The sequence below is a fragment of the Phacochoerus africanus genome, chromosome 11, assembly GCF_016906955.1.
Source record: "Phacochoerus africanus isolate WHEZ1 chromosome 11, ROS_Pafr_v1, whole genome shotgun sequence".
NCBI classification, from domain to species: Eukaryota; Metazoa; Chordata; class Mammalia; order Artiodactyla; family Suidae; genus Phacochoerus; species Phacochoerus africanus.
The window spans coordinates 51,442,277-51,460,960 of NC_062554.1; the positions used below are offsets into that span (position 1 = coordinate 51,442,277).

At 40.9% G+C, this 18,684-nt stretch overlaps 1 protein-coding gene across 5 annotated transcripts in view; it reads right to left on the reverse strand.

The window, feature by feature from the left end:
- Nucleotides 1-18,684, reverse strand: part of SIAE (sialic acid acetylesterase) — a 39,807-nt gene that overhangs the window by 18,835 nt on the left and 2,288 nt on the right. The window contains exons 1-3 of one of the 5 annotated variants that reach the window (XM_047752166.1): nucleotides 16,095-16,225; nucleotides 13,572-13,635; nucleotides 7,304-7,479 (exon numbers count right to left, since the gene is read on the reverse strand). In XM_047752166.1, the coding sequence (XP_047608122.1) occupies nucleotides 7,304-7,462 (159 nt within the window). In that variant the 5' untranslated portion in view covers nucleotides 7,463-7,479; nucleotides 13,572-13,635; nucleotides 16,095-16,225. Of the gene's footprint in view, nucleotides 1-7,303; nucleotides 7,480-13,571; nucleotides 13,636-16,094; nucleotides 16,257-18,684 lie in introns of those variants that run through there. The other 4 variants (XM_047752165.1, XM_047752171.1, XM_047752167.1 and 1 more) reach the window with 4 other exon arrangements.

The following is an 18,684-nucleotide window of genomic DNA, read 5'->3' on the forward strand; positions in this document are numbered from 1 at the left end:
CTTAACAGCAAATTCTAGGCAGAAAGAATGTGTTCACTCTTAATCAAAATCTGATTTAGGAGAGTTCCTGTGGTGGCTCAGTAGAAACGAACCCAACTAGTATCCATGAGGACACAGGTTCGATCCCTGGCCTCGATCAGTGGGTTAAGGATCCAGCATTGCCATAAGCTGTGATGTAGGTCACAGACTCAGCTCGGATCTCAGGTTGCTATGGCTGTGGCACAGGCCAGCAGCTGTTAGTGCCAATTTGACCCCTAGCCTAGGAACCTCCAGAAACAGCCCTAAAAAGCCAGAAACAGGAGTTCCGGTCGTGGCTCAGTGGTTAACGAATCCGACTAAGAACCATGAGGTTGTGAGTTTAATCCCTAGCTTTGCTCAGTGGGTTAAGGCATTGCCGTGAGCTGTGGTGTAGGTCGCAGATGCGGCCTGGATCCCAAGTTGCTGTGGCTCTGGTGTAGGCTGGCAGCTATAGCTTCGATTCGACCTCTAGCCTGGGAATCTCCATATGCCGCGAGAGCAGCCCTAGAAAAGGCAAAAAGACCAAAAAAATAAAATAAAAAATAAAAAGCCAAAAACAAACAAAAAGCTGATTTAGATGGACAGAAAATGAGATGCGATACCCTGGCACAGACTGCTCTTGAAAACCAAACTGCATAGCTACAAACAGATCTAGTCCAGGCTTTTCTGTGTGAACAGGAAACTGCAATTAAAGCATTAAGGAAGGGAGTTCTCATCATGGTTCATCAGTTAATGAACGTGACTAGCATCCATGAAGATGTGGGTTTGATTCCTGGCCTTGCTCGGGGGGTTAAGGATCCGGCATTGTCGTGAGCTGTGGTTAAAGTCTCAGATGCGGCTCGGATCCTGCATTGCTGTGGCTGTGGCATAGGCCAGCAGCTACAGCTCCAATTGGACCCCTAGCCAGGGAACTTTCATATGCCTCGGCTTCGGCCCTAAAAGACAAAAAAAAAAAAAAAAAAAAAAGAAAAGAAAAAGGCCTTAAGGAAAATACTGTTTTCCTTAACAGCAATCCTACTTCTATATAAAACCATGCTTTTCATCATGATATAAAACTTCAATTTTGCTTCTACTCACTTATGTTAAAAGGGAGCCCAGTTAAAGTCAAGTTTAATAAATGTTTCAACACAAAAGTTTCCATATATTTAAGTAGGGCAGGAATCAAGACTAAGTAAAATATTGGTTAGGAAGATATAAATGCAAACATTTAAATTAGAAAACCAAAACCAAAATGAAGCAGGTATGTCCGGATTAGAATCTTTTTAGTAGCACTATCTAGTAATTGGTTAAAAAAAGAAACTAGAAGGAAGAGAAGCTACGGTAACAAAATGCAAGTCATAGAGTATGTGCAAGGTCTTGATTTTATAAATTTTTTTAAAAAGATGAATTGAGATCATGGTCTAGTTGTAGAGTTTTTGGTTTTTTTTTTTTGTCTTTTTCTTTTTTCAGCTACAACTACAGCATGCGGAAGTTCCTGGGCTAGGAGTCAAATCAGAGCTGCAGAAACACCTGATCTGAGCATCATCTGCAATATACATGGTACCTTGCAGCAACGCTGGATCCTTAACCCACCTGGTGCAAGGCCAGGAATCAAATCTGCATCCTCACAGAGACAACACTGGGTCCTTAACCTGCTGATCCACAATGGAAACTCCTCGTTGTAGAGATTTTTAAATCCCAAATGTGAATATTTCTCAAAGGTGGAGAAGTAGATAATGAAAAAAAAATAAAAATAAACTTGAGAAGGAATTGAGTTTTAGAGGAAGACCTAGGGAAGACAATAATCTCTTCAAGTTCTTAACCTATTAAAGGAAACAAATGAAAGTACACATCAGTGTACACAGAACATAGTTGTTCTAATAATGCAAATTAAATCATTTATTCCTAAGATTCTCCCTTACATGATATGCCTCTTTATCACAACATTAGTCTTTGATAGATATTTCAGATATTAGTTAAGTGGATATAAATTTCTTGCTTTTATAACTTCCTCTCAAAAATTATAGTTATCTCCTGCCAATTACAGAAAAATCAGAAACTACATGCAAGCAAAGAAAATCAATCTCAATTTCAAATTGTGCCAAAGAATTTCACTCACACTAATTTCGCTGAAGCTCTAATACCAAGTAAAAAATATTGACTAATTGTGCAGCAATATTTTAAGCTGATATACTTAAATATGTCTATGAACTTGCTATTGTCCAGCCCTGATCCTAATATTTAATGAAACAGCAATGGTCTCCCTTACTTTTATTTTTAAAGCAGACAGCTTCCACTAAACAAAGCAATGGCAATTCCGAGGTCCAAAGCAATAACCCTATCACACGCTATCCACAATCTACTCTTTTTATTCTAGACTTTTTGGTGTGTTCACAAAAAAAGTAGAGGAAGTTCATGTGTGGCTCAATGCATTAAGGATCTGGCTTTGCTGCAAATGTGGTGCCCAGGCCAGGGATCTGTGGCGGGCGAGGGATCTGTGGCGTCGGTTCAATCCCTGGCCTGGGAACTTCCTCATGCCATAGATGTGGCCAAAAAAAAAAAAAAAAAAAAAAAAGAAGAAGAAAGAAAGTACAGTTGTTCCCCAAAAGAAATCTGAGTGCTAAAGACATAGAGCACCAATGCTTTTATTCAACCACTGCTGTCTTGATAGAATACAATTGGGAGCGTAGGCCCTTGGTAAAGTTTTCCAATGTCCTTTTTATCCAACTTTACTTAAGAGACTTCACTCAGAGTCTATCGGAGGGGCTCTGATGGCAATGGAGACAGGAACACTTCAAGATCAGCAATCCCTTGTTCTGACCCACTGGCTTCTCCAGGTACTGTCTATGCCCCACCCCTACCTGGGATCCCAGGCAGTGCTCTCCGTCCCAACATTCTATCAGGGTAAAGAGAGCCCAGTGAAGTCTCTCTATAGTTATAATAAGGGGGGAAAGGTTAGGTCTCAAAATTTAAGAAAAGTTAATCTTCAAAGGCCATGATTGAAAGAAAAAAAATCGATGTTAACAAAAGAAATCCTGGGCTATGAAAAAGTTGAGCAAAAAGAGTCATCACTGGCCTATTGTTTCTCCTTTATTTGACATATGAATATATGTATCAATTTGACATACGACACCTAATTGAAGTATCAAGATGTCTGAAGCTTACCCTGAGATGGTTCATCAACAATAGCAATGACAAATAGATAAACTAAATGTGGCAAAATACTAACAACTGTCAATCTAGATGATGAATACATAGGTGTTTATAAGTCTCAACTTTTGTGTTTCATTTTTTTTACAATAAAAAGTTTTTAAAATAATGACATACAGACAGCACCGTTCAATTTAGATGGACCTTTTTTTAGAGACAAATAATTAAATCTTCATAATGGCCCTGTAAATTAGGTCAAATATAATCCCTATTATAGTACACTCATTAAAACTACATCTCAGATATTTGACAAAATTCAACAAACTTTCATGATAAAAACTCTAGGAGTTCCTGTTGTGGTTCAGCAGGTTAAGAACCCAACTACTATCCATGAGGATGCAGGTTATACCCCTGGCCTTGCTCAGTGGGTTAAGTTTCCGGCACTGCCATGAGCTCTGCTTTGACCCCTAGCCTGGGAACTTCCAATATCCCACAAGTGTGGCCCTAAAAAGCAAAAAGCAAACAAACAGAAACAAAAAACCTCTAAGAAAACTAGAAATAGAGGGAAAGTTCCTCAATACGATAAAAGATATTTATGAAAAATCCACAGATAATATCATAGAAATACTAAAATTTTCCCAAAACCAGTAACAAGACAAGGATGTCTATTTTTGCCATTGCTTTTTGACACTGTACTACAAGTTCTAGCCAGAGCTGTTAGACATGAAAAAAAGAAATAAAAGGCATTCACATTGCAAAGACAGAGATAAAACTATCTCTAACTGCACATGATATGTTCTTATACAGAGAAAACTCCAAAGAATTTACAAGAAAGCTACTAGAGCTAGTGAACAAATTCAGCAGTTGCAGGATACAAGATCAACATGCAAAGAACATTTGTTTCCATACATCAGCAATAAACAATCCTTAAAGAAAATTAAGAAATTCCATTTATAATAATGTCTGAAAGAATTAAATACTTAGTAATAAATCTAGCCAAGTAGTAAAAGACATAACTGAAAACTATAGAACATTACTGAAAAAATTAAAGAAAATCTAAATTAATGGAAAGACATCCTGTGTTCATGGATAGGAAGACTTAACATTGTTAAAATGTCAATGCTAGCCAAAGCAATCTATACATTCAACACAATAGCTATCAAAATTCCAACAACCGGAGTTCCTGTCTATCATAGCTCAGCAGAAACGTATCTCACTAGCACCCATGAGGACGCAGGTTCGATCCCTGGCCTTGCTCAGTGGGTTAAGGATCCAGTGTTGCCATGAGCTGTGGTATAGGTCGCAGACACAGCTTGGATCTGGCATTGCTATGGCTGTGGTATAGGCCAGAGGCTACAGCTCCAATTCGACCCCTAGCTTGGAAACCTCCGTAGGCCATGGGTGTGGCCCTAAAAAGGAAAAAAAAAAAAACTCCAACAACTTTTTGCAGAAATGGAAAATCATTTCCTTATATTCATATGGAATTACTAGGGATCTTGAATAGTCAAAACAATCTTGAAAAAGAAAAAGATAGAGGTCTTAGACATCCCAACTTTTAAACTTACTACAAAGCTACGGCAATTTAAAAAATATGGTCCCGCCATAAAGAGACACATAAAGACCAATGGAACAGAACAGAAAGCCCACAAACAAGCCCTCATATATACAGGCAGTGTGTTTTTTTAAAAAAACCCATGCCATTCTTAGCAACATGGATGGACCTAGAAACTATCATGCTAAGTGAAGTCAGCCATACAATGAGACACCAACATCAAATGCTTTCACTGACATGTGGAATCTGAAAAAAGGACAGACGGAACTTCTTTGCAGAACAGATGCTGACTCACAGACATTGAAAAACTTATGGTCTCGGGAGGAGACAGTTTGGGGGGTGTGGGGATGTGCTTGGGCTGTGGGATGGAAATCCTGTGAAATCAGATTGTTATGATCATTATACAGCTACAGATGTGATAAATTCATTTGAGTAATAAAAAAATAAAGTAATTAAGGGGAAAAAAAAAAAACATGCCATTCAATGGGAGGACAGTCTTCTCAACCATTGGTACAGGGAGAACTGGATATCCACTTGCAAAAGAATGAAGTTAGACCATCACCTGACACCATATACAAAAAGTGATCAAGAATGATTAAAGACCTAAGAGCTAAAACTAAAAAACTCTTAAAACATTGGGGAAAATCTTCATGTCATTGGATTTGGCAATAATTTCAAGATGACACTAAAAGCACAGACGACAAAAGAAAAATACATAAATGGAATTAAATAAAAATTAAGAACTTTTATGCATCAAAGGACATTCTCAAAAAAGTGAAATGACAAAGTACAGAATGAGAAAAATATTTACAAATCATTTATCTGAGAAGCAATATCTAGAATATATAAATGATTCCTATAATTTAACAACAAATAATTCAAAAATGAGGAAAGGGCTTAAAACATTTTTTCCAAAGAAGATGTACAAATGGCCAACAAGTACATGAAATAATACTCAAAATCACTAGTCACTTGAGAAATGCAAAACCACATTAAGATACCACTTCTCAACTACTAGCATAGCTATGACCAAGAAAACAGAAAGTAACACATGTTAGTAAGGATGGAGTGAAATTGGAACATTTGCTTATTGCTGGTAGGAATGTAAAATGGCATAGCCACTGTGGAAAATGGTTTGGTGATTCCTCAAAAGTTAAATATAGAAATAACAGATGACCCAGCAACTCCCCCCATAGGTACATATCCAAAAGAATTGAAAGCATGAACTGGAACAGATATCTGTACATCAAGGTCCATATCAGCATTACTCACAAGAGCCAAAAGGTTGAAACAACCCAACTATTCATCAATAGATGAAAGGATAAACAAAATATAACATATACAATGGAATACAATTCAACCACGCATGGGGATAAATTTTTGATATATGATACATGGATGAACCTTAAAAGCATTATGCTTAGTAAGATAAGTCAGATACAGAAGGACAAATACTATATGATTCCACTTATATCACGTACCTAGAAGAGGCAAAGTCAGAAAAAGAAAGCAAAATAGAGGTTACCAGTGGATGGAGGGAAGGGAAAGGGGGATTTACTGTTTGATGGGTACAGACTATATGTTGGGGATAATGAAAAACCTTTGAGTATAGAGAGTGCTATGGATACATACAGCATTGTGAATATATTTAATGCCACTCACTGAACTGTACACTTACTAATGGTTAAAATGATAAATACGTAATATTAATTTTAACCACAATTTTTAAAAGCGTGTTTTAAAAACAAAGTCTCATAAATACCGAGTGATTTGCTACAAACCATACAACTAGTAAGGCAAAGTCATCATTGTCTCAATTTTTTAATCTCCATGACAACTAAGGACAGAGTATGTCAGCTGCTCAGCATTAAAACAAAATCTAATTGTTTTGATTGCCTAGGCTCAATCCAGAAGGTCATCTTTTAAGATCAATCAAAAACAAGAGTAACCTACTCTGCCTCTGATTCCCCCACACACACTCTTTAGGGCCGCACCTGCAGCATATTGAAGTTCCCAGGCTAGGGGTCAAATCCAAGCTACAGCTGCCAGCCTTTGCCACAGACACAGCAACTCGGGTTCCAAGCTGAGTCTATGACCTACACCACAGCTCTCGGCAATGCCAGATCCTTAGCCCACCGAGAGAGGCCAGGGATCAAACCCACATCCTCATGGATCCTAGTCAGGTTCGTTAACCACCTTCGTTAGGCTAACGACAGAAGCTAGAGAGTTTCTGATGGTAACTGAGATTTTATATCAAATTGAAGGCAGGAGTTCCCTTCGTGCCTCAGCAGTTAACGAACCTAAGAAAATAGTGCTCCCTCCCTGCACACCGACAGCAGAGTAGCCATAATAACGAAGAAAGCAGGCTCAGGGGTCGCATTCATACCCTGGCCACTATTTTATTAATGCTATGACCTTAGGCAGGGAGCTTAAGCCCAGTTAGGGCCAGTTTCTTCATCTGTGAGATATGAGTAACAGTACTTACCCCATAAAGTTTTAAATTGAATTAACATGTAAAAACAGCACTTAGAGCAGAGCGTGGCACAGGCTCCCCTCCTCCTCCTCCTTTTTCTTCATACCTATCACTGAGAGTCTGCAAATTACCTGTGAAACCGTCATCTGCATGTTACTTTGCCCACTGCAAAGCCAGACATCTCCAAATAAGACATCATGAACTCTCAGGGTGAAGTTCATCCTCCCATAAGTCTGTTGGGCTACAACTTCATAAGGTCCACCAGGCTTCACAGGGTCCAATACCACCATCCAGCTACTAGAGGGTGCTGAAATAACAACAAGGCACCACGGAATTAATCAATCAACTAACTAAAATGAAACTCAAGCAAGTCCTGTCACGTATCAGACTTATTTATGGCTATTCCCAGCTTCTCTGATGAACTGAATTCAAAGCTAAGAAGACTGGCCAAATTTCATACAAGTGAAGAGAAATAACAAAAGCCGAGGCCTGACTAACCTTAATCTGTATCAATCCCTCTTTTTTTTTTTTTTTTTCTTTTTGCTATTTCTTGGGCTGCTCCCGCGGCATATGGAGGTTCCCAGGCTAGGGATCAAATCGGAGCTGTAGCCACCGGCCTACGCCAGAGCCACAGCAACGCAGGATCCGAGCCGCGTCTGTGACCTACACCACAGCTCATGACAATGCCGGATCGTTAACCCACTGAGCAAGGACAGGGACAGAACCCGCAACCTCATGATTCCTAGTCGGATTCGTTAACCACTGTGCCATGACGGGAACTCCTCCAATCCCTCCTTACTTTAACGAAGCAGTTACAAGAAAAATAAATTACCCAGTTATAATCCTAAATGAGGACAGACAAAAATACTCAGATTAAATTCAAGGGAGTTTAATAAAAAAGGTAAAATAGAAATTCTTACTATCCTATCCAACTGTCAATATTGATATAATCATAATCTAATAGATTACAGAGCACCCCAAATTAACTTGTAATTGTCCGATCGAATGAGGGGACAAGTCAGAGAAAATCATTTATAATCTGAAATTCCTTACTTGACGGTACCATCCTTGTCATCAATCCCCTGACCTCCACCCCATGTTGCTCTCAGGGGTTAATATCACCAGTAGTTCTGGGTTCTCTTATCAACAGTTAAACACGTGAGTGGAGAAACTCACACATAAAGAAATAGTAGGAGGTATATAAATTAATCTCTCTTTGAAGAAGATATTTAGACTTGTCCAATTAATTATTTTCAGAGTTATTTACCAGACTTAAGGTTTTCGGACTCAATTAGGGAGATGAAAAGCTATCCAAGACCCTATTTCAGAAATTCATAGCACTTTCCTAGGGAACCACCTCCCTACCACCTTCCTACCTCTCACCCACTCACACCACCACCGCTGCCAACATCAGACTCGGAAACTTAAGAAAAATATCTTCCAAGTGGCAAAATGATGCCTAGGAGGACCAAACAGCATGAGCAAAGTTGTAGAAATGAGAGTGAGAAAATGGATAAAATAGAGAGATAATGATTTTTAAACAAAAATTCTTGGCACAATGCTGAGGAATATGAACTGACTTATAACTGTGCCCATCAGATCAATGTAAATTCGAGGGGAAAAAAGTGGCAAGAACTGGAAATGGAGCATCCTAAAGTTATGATGCCAGCCAGAAAAAAGTAACAATTATAAAAATACTAGCCAAGTGCCTACTCTATGCCAGGCACTGTGGTAAGTTCTTCCTAATCAGCAAGAGGTGAGGGGAGAAGTCCAGATGCACGGCAGGACTTTGGTCAAGGCTCAAACTCTTAAGGACTGCTCAGAGTCCTTGCGGAGATATGCAAAACTACCAGGCCTCCAAGAAAGGAAGCAATTCGCTCCTCTCCAGAGCACAACCAACCAAGCTTCCTACTCCCACCCCTGAGAGGTCAATTAAGCCCAGGATCAAATGCTCGCTATTGTTTTTAATACCACCAGGAGGCAGACGTCAACATATTAAGTGTAGAATTCACCTAAGCAGAAAAATCGCTGTTTTGGAAACAGTGGGCAGCCAGTACAGACTGCGGCGCCCAGGTGTGATGTGCTCCGTATGGCTCTCTCGGCTGAGCAGGCAGACACTCCAATCTGTCCTAATGACAGCCTTGCCAAGGTCTTTCCAGGCTTCTTGCACCTACATGACTTACTGGAGCTCTGTCCTCCTGCCACCAACATTACTCCTGTGTGATGATGAGGTCAACCCCCAGAAAACCCAGGATGGAACTATTTTTTCCACCTTCTGCTACGAGTTATTCCCAGGCACAGCTGTTAATGAGGTATTTACACTTAGCCTCAAACCAGGCCATATGGCTGGTGGGGAAAACTACCCTCACCAGAGCATCTGAAAAAGGGTGGCTGCCCAGAAATAAAAAGACAAGGAAGGAAAGGGGAAGACATTTAGGCCAAACATGGCAACACCACCCTACTACACCAGAGATGAGCTCCTCTAGAGCCTAAAGCGTCTGAAGGAAACTGAGCCTTGTTTCCAAGAACTGCTCTCCCGAGTAAGCCTCTCAACTTCCTCAAAGACCCTGGAGAACTTCCTTGTGTTCTAGTCTTCAAGTTCTTTTAGTTTGCTGCTTTTTCCTTCTCCCACTTCAGAGGAGAAAAACAAACCCCTGACACGATCATGGGCATTAAGCAAAGTTAACTCCAGACAGGCAGGAGAAAGAGATGCACTCCAGAGAAGTTATTAATGGTCAAACTAACTCAGAAACAATTGGTTTAAAATAATATGGACTAAGAAGAGAAAAAATTTTAAATATATTTATGTTTTTTTGTTTTTTGTTTTTTGTTTTTTTGCTTTTTAGGGCCACACCCTTGGCACATGGAGGTTCCCAGGCTAGGAACGGGATTGGAGCTGTAGCTGCTGGCCTACACCAGTCACAGCAACGCAGGATCCAAGCCGTGTCTGTGACCTACACCACAGCTCACAGCAATGCCAGATCCTTAACCCACTGAACGAGGCCAGGGATGGAATCTGTGTCCTCATGGATGCTAGTCAGATTCGTTAACTGCTGAGCCAGAAGAGGAACTCCTAAAAAATTTGAAAAAGGAGTTCCTGTCTTGGCTCAGTGATAATGAACCCAACCAGTATCCATGAGGATGCAGGTTCCATCCCTGGCCTCACTCAGAGGGTTAAAAATCCAGCGTTGGGAGTTCCTGTCATGGGGCAGTGGAAATGAATCCAACGAGGAACCATGAGGTTTCGGGTTCAATCCCTGGCCTCGCTCAGTGGGTTAAGGATCCGGCATTGCCATGAGCTGTGGTGTAGGTCACAGACTCTCGGCTGGGATCTGACATTGCTGTGGCTGTGCTGTAGGCCAGCAGCTACTGCTCTGATTAGACCCCTAGCCTGGGAACCTCCACATGCCACAGATGCGGCCCTAAAAAGACAAGAGACAAAAAAAAGAAGAAAGAAAAAAAAGATACAGCGTTGACAAGAGCTGTGGTGTAGGTCACAGACGCAGCTTGGTTCTGGCATGGCTGTGGCTGTGACACAGGCTGGCAGCTACAGCTCTGATTCAACCCCTAGCCTGAAAACTTCCATGTGCTACAGGTGCAGTCCTAAAAAAACAATAATAAAAATAAAAAATAAAAAAAATGTAGATTTATTTTCACCTAAATATATACAGAGGAGAGCAGCCTTTGTAAAGGCTGCTTCTTTGACTAAAGGCAAGGGTGGGACATTTCACAAGGAGAACTTGGCCTATCCATTTAGCACTGGGAGGGCTAAAGTGGAGCTGACCACAGGCCCATGAAGTCCAGCCATAGATTTCAGAAACTGTGTTGACCCACCAAGCCCATGAGGTTGAGTCCAAATTATACAATCGAGTCACTGACCACGAGGAATTGAAGTTCACCATCCATCTGGCTTCTGCTGATCCTGGTGGCTTTCTGAACAACACTTGCTCTGGTTCCTTCCTCTGGGCCCTAGTCACTTGCTGACTTGTAACCTCTTTTACCCATCTAGGCCCAGGTTTCTATAAATTCTCACTACTGATGCATTCAAATCTCTGCTTCTTCACATTCTTTCTTCTCCCATCTAGGAAGATTCATACCCTGCCTTCACGGTACAGCTACTTAAGAGTGCTTACCATGTGCCAGGCACTTGAGCAAGTAAACGGCAGAGTAAACCCCCACCCTGGGTTATTGGCAAGAAAGCCATGCAAACTGATCAGGGCTTTGTGTTTTCCTGCCTAATGGTCAGTGTATCTGGTGGTCTATTTCTCACTGTCCCTCTGCTCTTCATATTCCAGCCAAAGGCATAAGTAAAGAACCCTCTCCATCTCCTCAACCAACCCCCACCTCAAAATGGGAAGAATAAACAATCAAAGGCAAAAAATTAAAATAGTTTGTCTAGAGACATAATTAGTCATAAAGTGCATCTTGCTTTCTTCTCTTTGCTATTCACATCAGATGTTAATTATTTTTCAGGTTATTGTGCCAAATCTCAGAAGCAGAGAAGAAAAAAAAAAAGGAAAATTATCCATGACCTTTCCCTTCCCAAGAGGAAAAACCTAAAGCTGAAAGCAACCCTAATCACTTCTTCCCCTAGAGAATCCTGGCACTTCACCAGCTGCAAACTGGTCCAGTGGTTTATGGAAGTAACTTGGAGGTAAAGAAGGCCTTACTGCCCAAACTGCCCCTTCCTGATCTGCATTATTCTGTACAAAGTTCACCTGCACCACCACTAAAGATGACTTGTTAAAAAAAGTTTAAATATTTTTCTATCAATAAAACTGTTTATGCAAGTTACTTATTGTATGCTATGGCTGACATCCCTAAGGTGACCCCCAATAAGTCACACCCTTGTATAACTCCTCCCCTCAGGTGCAGGCAGAGCATATGATTTGCTTTCAATCAACAGAAAATGGCAAAGGGGATGCAAAGCCATTCTTGTGATTAGGTTACATAGAAAAAAGGAAGGGGTTTTGCAGATATAATTAAAATCTCTAATCAATTGGCTAAGTTTATAAAAAGGGAGGTAATCCTGGCTATGTCTTGACCTAAATAAGGAGAGCCCTTTAAATAAGGTCCAGAGGTCAGAGACTCAAAGCAGCAGAGATACTGGCACAAGGAAATGAATCTGCTGGAAACTAAGGGAGCTTGGAAGCAAATCATTCCCTAGTCAAGCCTCCAGACGAGAACTCGGCCCAGCCAAAGCCCAGATTTCAGCCTTCTGAAAGTCTGAGAATCCAGCCTCATCATGGCCAGGCTTCAAATCTATAGAAATTGTGAGATGGTAAAAGTGTGTTGTTTGAAGCCCCTATGTTTGTGGTAACATATGTGGCACAGAAAACTAGCACATGTGTAACACTGCAACCAGGAGCTTTTTATTTTTCTAAGGGTTTTAATTAGGCTTTTTGTATTTTTCTATTTACCTCAATTATGATGACAAACTCAGACAGACACACCTTCATTTTATCACCTATGTATACATCCCCCATGTGTGTCAAAGTGAAAAGATAAAGCTTTTTGCCTCAATTTTACTCCTTGTGTCTGAAAGAATCACTATGCATCATTTGACAACATGGTTTGGACAGGCCCAGAACCTGAGCATATTCCCAGTCATCCTTCAGGTTTTAATTTTCCCATTGCTTAACTGTCAGTCTGCTGGACAAAAACCTTCATGTTGTTAAATTCCACTTTGCTGTGGGCACCTAGGGGTTTATAGGTAATAAGTTAAATATTAATAGAAATAGAACAGTGAACTGAGGCAGTCTGGCTGAAAACCCCAGAGTCGTCATCAAAATTTAAACAGAAGTCAACCCTTCAAATATACCCTGTAGTATTTCCTTTGAGGAACATTTTCTCCGCTGCCCTGGGAAATTTCCTACATGTCTATCTCCTTTATTCCAAATAACACTTTACCCATTTTGCCTCATGAGCAGGACGGAGCAAGCTGTCCACTGAAGTAGGTTTGCAGATCTCTATAAACTAAAATACCTTTCTTCTTTACCCAGTCAGTGTGGAGAGCCTAATAAACAGATCTGTCTACCCCTCACCCCACTAATAACAACAATCTCTTTTTCTGTGAAATTACCATCAATAGTCCACAAATCACTTGGTTCCCTTAAGCTGCTGCTGAATATTTTAACTCCAAATGACGCCTCACTTTGCAGTGAAGCAACTGAAGCACAATTTGAACCTAAACTGCTAAAGGTGAAAGGACAGCATGAGCGAGTGAGTTCCTGGACGGTGGGCACTGTTTACAATTTTCTTTGTATTTTCTAGGGTCTCTGGCTCAGCGTTTTATACATAATAAGCTCTCAGTTGATGTTTATAGAAATGAACTCCAGAAAAGTGAGCAGGTTCACTGTCACTATAAAGAAGAAGAGGGGTTGATCCCCTAATTATTACCTTTTATTCCTTCTTGTCACCACCTACCCTCCTGCCTCGACTGTGGCCACTCCAAATATTGGTCCTGCAACAGCCATGAAGGGGGAAAAAACTAAAAATCATGCATAGGAACATTTTTAAAAAACCGAAATGCTATATATTATGTGCTTTCTCTACTTCTACAGTACTGTGCAGTCTCTGTCGCCTATTTATTGGTAATGTTAAGTATTAGCACCAAGGAAATCCTATTCCTTATTTTTAAACTACATCAATTCTTTAGGTTTCAAAATCAACATTGTTTTACTGACAGTACCACTTTTTGTACTCTGCACTGTTCATTTCTAAGATGGATACAACACAAAAAGAAAGCACTGCTGGTCTCCTGATTTCCTCATTTTCAGTATAACCTCCAAATCACCAAAAAGTGTTTTTGTTTTTTCTTTTTTTTTTGCTTTTTAGGGCCACACCCTCAGTATATGGAGGATCCCAGCTAGGGGTCTAATCAGAGCTGTAGCTGCTGACCTGCACCACAGCCACAGCTATATGGGATCTGAGCCATGTCTGCAACCTACACCACAGCTCACGGCAATGCCAGGTCCCTGACCCACTGAGTGAGAACAAGGATCAAACCAGAATCCTCATGAATACTAGTCAGATTCATTTCCACTGCTCCACAACGGGAAATCCCCCAAAGCACTTAAATCTGTCAGATGACAACTTCTCAATCAGCTTAAGCTTCCCTTTCAGGTTTCTGAGCTTTACTCAGTAACATTCTTACCTTTAAAAAGTCTTAAAACCCAAGAAACAGAGGCACTTACCTTGCATCTATGTTTGGTACTCAGTAATTTTTTTAAATGTGTGTTGAATGGAAATGAATCATTAAGAGTCTGCACCAGGGTCTGGATCACTCTGGACTGGATATCAGCCCTGTATACTGACAAAACCAATCAGGCAATCCTTGTGTACAGGGGCCAATAAAATGTTCGCAAGCTTTGCTGACCGGTATATATTCAAGTCCCTTCTCAAACCAGCAACCCCCACATTAAGCTCACCCCCCCCACCCCCGCCTCACCCATTCAGACCCTCACCTCAACATCTCTCAGCAACATAGTTACCTCTCACTAAGGTAAAATCAGGTATCCACTTGACCCATCCCTGAGCATGCCTTCTAGTTCCTCCACACATTGTCTTACACATCTTTCTCTCTGCTGGACAGAGACTCCTTTGTAGAACCTCTCTGCTCATGAAGCCTGCTAACTGCTAATTATCATCTTCCAGAACATCCTCACAGCCACAATTTGGGGTCAAGCATTCAACGCCTATTGCCTGAATGTCATAACAGCCTGCTAATTGGTCCCACCACCTCTGGTCTTATCTACCTCCTGTCCTTCTTCCAGTGCTGCCAGAGTAATCTAAGATAATAAATCTGGTTGTGTTATCTTGCTGCTTAAAATCCATCTATCCAAAATAGAGTACACACTCCTTGGCAATGACAAACCAGCCCTCCCACATTTCCAACCTTGTCTCCTGTCATCCACCACCAGTCACGTATACCAGTGTTCCAGGCAAACCAGCCCACCTGGCATTTCTCCACGGACCCAGGCTCACTCAGGTCTCTATGCTCTTGCCCAGGCTATTCCCTTTACCTGGTCTGCCCAGCACAGCTTTCAAGATAAGCCTTAGACTATGTTAATTCTCCCTCCTAAGCACTCCTCTAGCACTCGTACTCCCCACTACAGCACGGACCACACTTCACTGTATAACTACTCAATATATTTTTATATAGATTATTTTTCTGTCTCCTCCCCTAACCTATAAGCTTCATTAGGGGAGAGACCACATCTGTTTTGCTCATCACTGTATAACCAGTACCCAGTAAAGCACCTAGCACTTCATAGACACTCAATAAATACTTGAGTGCAGACTAAATATCAGAATAAAAATAATATTAACAATGACAACACCTAACACTCAGTACTGACTGTGTTCCAGGCACTATTTTAAGTACTTTACATGTGTTAACTCGTATAATCCTCACAATAATCCTAAATAATATTTTTATCACTTGACAAATAAATTGTGACACAGAGTTGTTAAATAGCATTGTCCAAGGTTATGTAGCCATTAAGCAATAGTCAGGATCTGCATGGGGAAGGGAATTCCAGAGCCTAGATTCTTCACCTCTCATCCATACCACCTCTCTTTTAGATGCAATTCAGTTCAAATGTTACCACCTTCAGCGGAAACCTTCCCTCACCATCCAATGAGTTAAATATTTCTTTTCTGTATCCCATGACACTCCACACCCATTTTCATCTAAGCATCACATGACTTGGTGTTTGTTCCCATTATTCCATGAGTTCCTTGAGGACAGGGACTTTGTATCCTCAGGGCACATGGTAAATACTCAAATAACCTGGATGGATGGATGGATAGATGGATGGATGGATGGATAATCTGAGCTGAATCATTAGCATTCATTTTCAGATCATCCAGTAGGTGGCAGAAGAAGATAAAAGCTCAACAGAAGATGAACTGTCTTACCTTTAACACTGGTCACTTTCTTCATGATGGTTTCCTGATCTTGGCACAGAGTCACTGTCACTGTGGCTCCAGATACGCCATAGCCCCAAATCACTGCCCCTGCAGGCTCCTTCTGCAGCACCATGTAATTATCGATGTAGGAAGCAAACCGAAAACCAACGTCTAAAAAATTTAGCAAACACTTAGAAGAGCACCATTGGGGAGATTCATCAAAGACTGAATCTGGTTAAAAAGCAAGGGACATAGAGTCTTTATACAAGAGAAGCTGAAGATACCCAGTGCTCTTAATTTTCTAAAGCTAGATCTTATTCCTCCTAATTAGGTAAAGCAACATAACAAGAACAGTTTCCAGCAATAAGCACCATAGTCAAGATGATCAATAAGGAAAATTCAATGAGCCTAGGGTAACCCATTTGCCACAAGCCTCTTCCCCTTAAGAGCTCTTCATCTTCCACTGCTTACAGGCTTGGCCCTAATGCTTGACTCTCTCCCTGAAAAATCACAAAAATGCTCTTTTTATGCACCCCACAGATGGTATTTATGAGAAAAATAAGCCACTTCCTTCCCTGAATTTCCATCACCACTCCCACTCCTCATAGCTGGGAATAAAAAGACCTGCCTTACTCCAACTTAGCCCTTTCTAATCCCCCTCCCATCTCCCCCTTCCAGTCCTCCCAGCATCAGTTTCCCTCAAATAATTCTCCTTATTGTGTTTTTTCAACAATCCACTGAAAATTCTAAATAAGCATTTATGAATACCTATGACAAGGCTGCTTCCTTCTAAGGTAAATTCAGATAAATTAAGATAAAAAAAAAAACAAGGTCAGTGAGAGACAGAAGGTCAAAATGTCTAAACAAAAGATCTTTCGCTGCAATTTACCCAATTCACAAGCTAAATTATACAAAAAGAGCAAGAGAAAGAGGGCTTGAAATTGTGGATTCTATTCTAGACAGTCACTAATAAGACTGAATAAGAATTCACTTTAACGAGATCATTCCTATTTTTAACATCCAGCCTATATCGAACTATTTTATTAATAACAAGCATCTTTCCAAATTATCTCAGGGAGTTTTTCATAAAAATTTAACATGAGAAAAAAAACTTTTAAAGTTCCATCCCAATTTGTCTGAACAAAACAGAAAACTCCCCAGAGGAAAATAATTAACAAAATTAAGATTTTTCTTAAAGATTTTAAACAAAAATGATAGGCAGGAAAGAGAATCAGAACTAACAAGGTTGACATTTTCCTCCCTGGAAGCGACAAATGATGACAGCCCCTTAGGCCACACTTAACAGGGCAGCACAGCTAATAGGGTCTCCTGCACAGACTTGGTGGCCTATTTGTCCTGCACTTGGAATAACAGCCCAGTCCCTAGACATCGCTTAGCTCTCTCTCTCTTATGAGTTTGTTTCATCATAAAACCTACATGACAATCAAAGATCATCCAGAAGACTCACTAGGCTGGAGATGCACAGCTACCAGGAGCAAAAATGCTCTAGGAAGAGACTACAATGGCCCAGAATTGCATAAGCACGTTGGCAGTCTGCTGGAGGAAAGGGGAGAGGCACGTGTGGGGAGGCCTAGTGTTGGGTGAGTGCTTCATATGCCAAAAAAAACCCTGAAAACCAAAGGCCTAAGAGCTAAGCAGAAAGAAGATGGGGTACAGGACAGACTGAAGAAAACTGGCTGCATTAGGCAGGCATAGGAGCCCATGCAAATGAGGGGCTCTGGATGTGTGCAGCTGCCCTCTCATAGGCCAGGGAAAATACCTTTCCAAGTCAGTCCCTTTTTGACATCACACATTCACTGAACCTCTGTGTGCATATCTCCATTCTGAGTTAAAGAATTATAGAGGTGGCTGGAGTTCCCTTCATGGCTCAGTGGTTAAGGAACCAGACTAGGATCCATGAGTATGCAGGTTCAACCCCTGACCTCGCTCAGTGGGTTAAGGATCTGGCGTTGCCATGAGCTATGGTGTAGGTTACAGACTCTCGGCTGCGATCTGCCATTGCTGTGGCTGCGGCGCAGGCCAGTAGCTACAACTCCCATTAGACCCCTAGCCTGGGATTCTCCATATGCCGCAGCTATGGGCCTAAAAAGAGAAAAAAAAAAAAAGAATTTTAGAGGCGTTAAAGAATCTCTTACACTCTGGGGGATAATCATGTTATTTACTGATCAACACACTGAGACTCAAGAAGAGTAGGTAATTTTTTCAAATAGCTTGGCCACTAATTAATTCAACAAATACTTATCGATGCCTACTATGTACGAGGCACAATTTTAAGCATTAAAGAAAGGGGGAAAAGCAGACAAAACTCCTTGCCAGCAGGGAGCTTACATTCTACTGGGGAGCTTACTTATGGCAAGCACAGTGCTAAACACATTACAGATGTTAAACTTCTTTGGCCTCAAATCACATAGGGGTAGTTTAGGACCAGACAAGAAGCCAAACCACCTGATTCCAAAGTTACAGCAATTTCTACTCTGCCACCATTAGAGGCTGGTGATAAATCAAAGAAAAATCATATTCCCTGTCCTTATAAAGCTCACATTCCAAGCTGATAAGCATAGACAGTGGAACATTACGG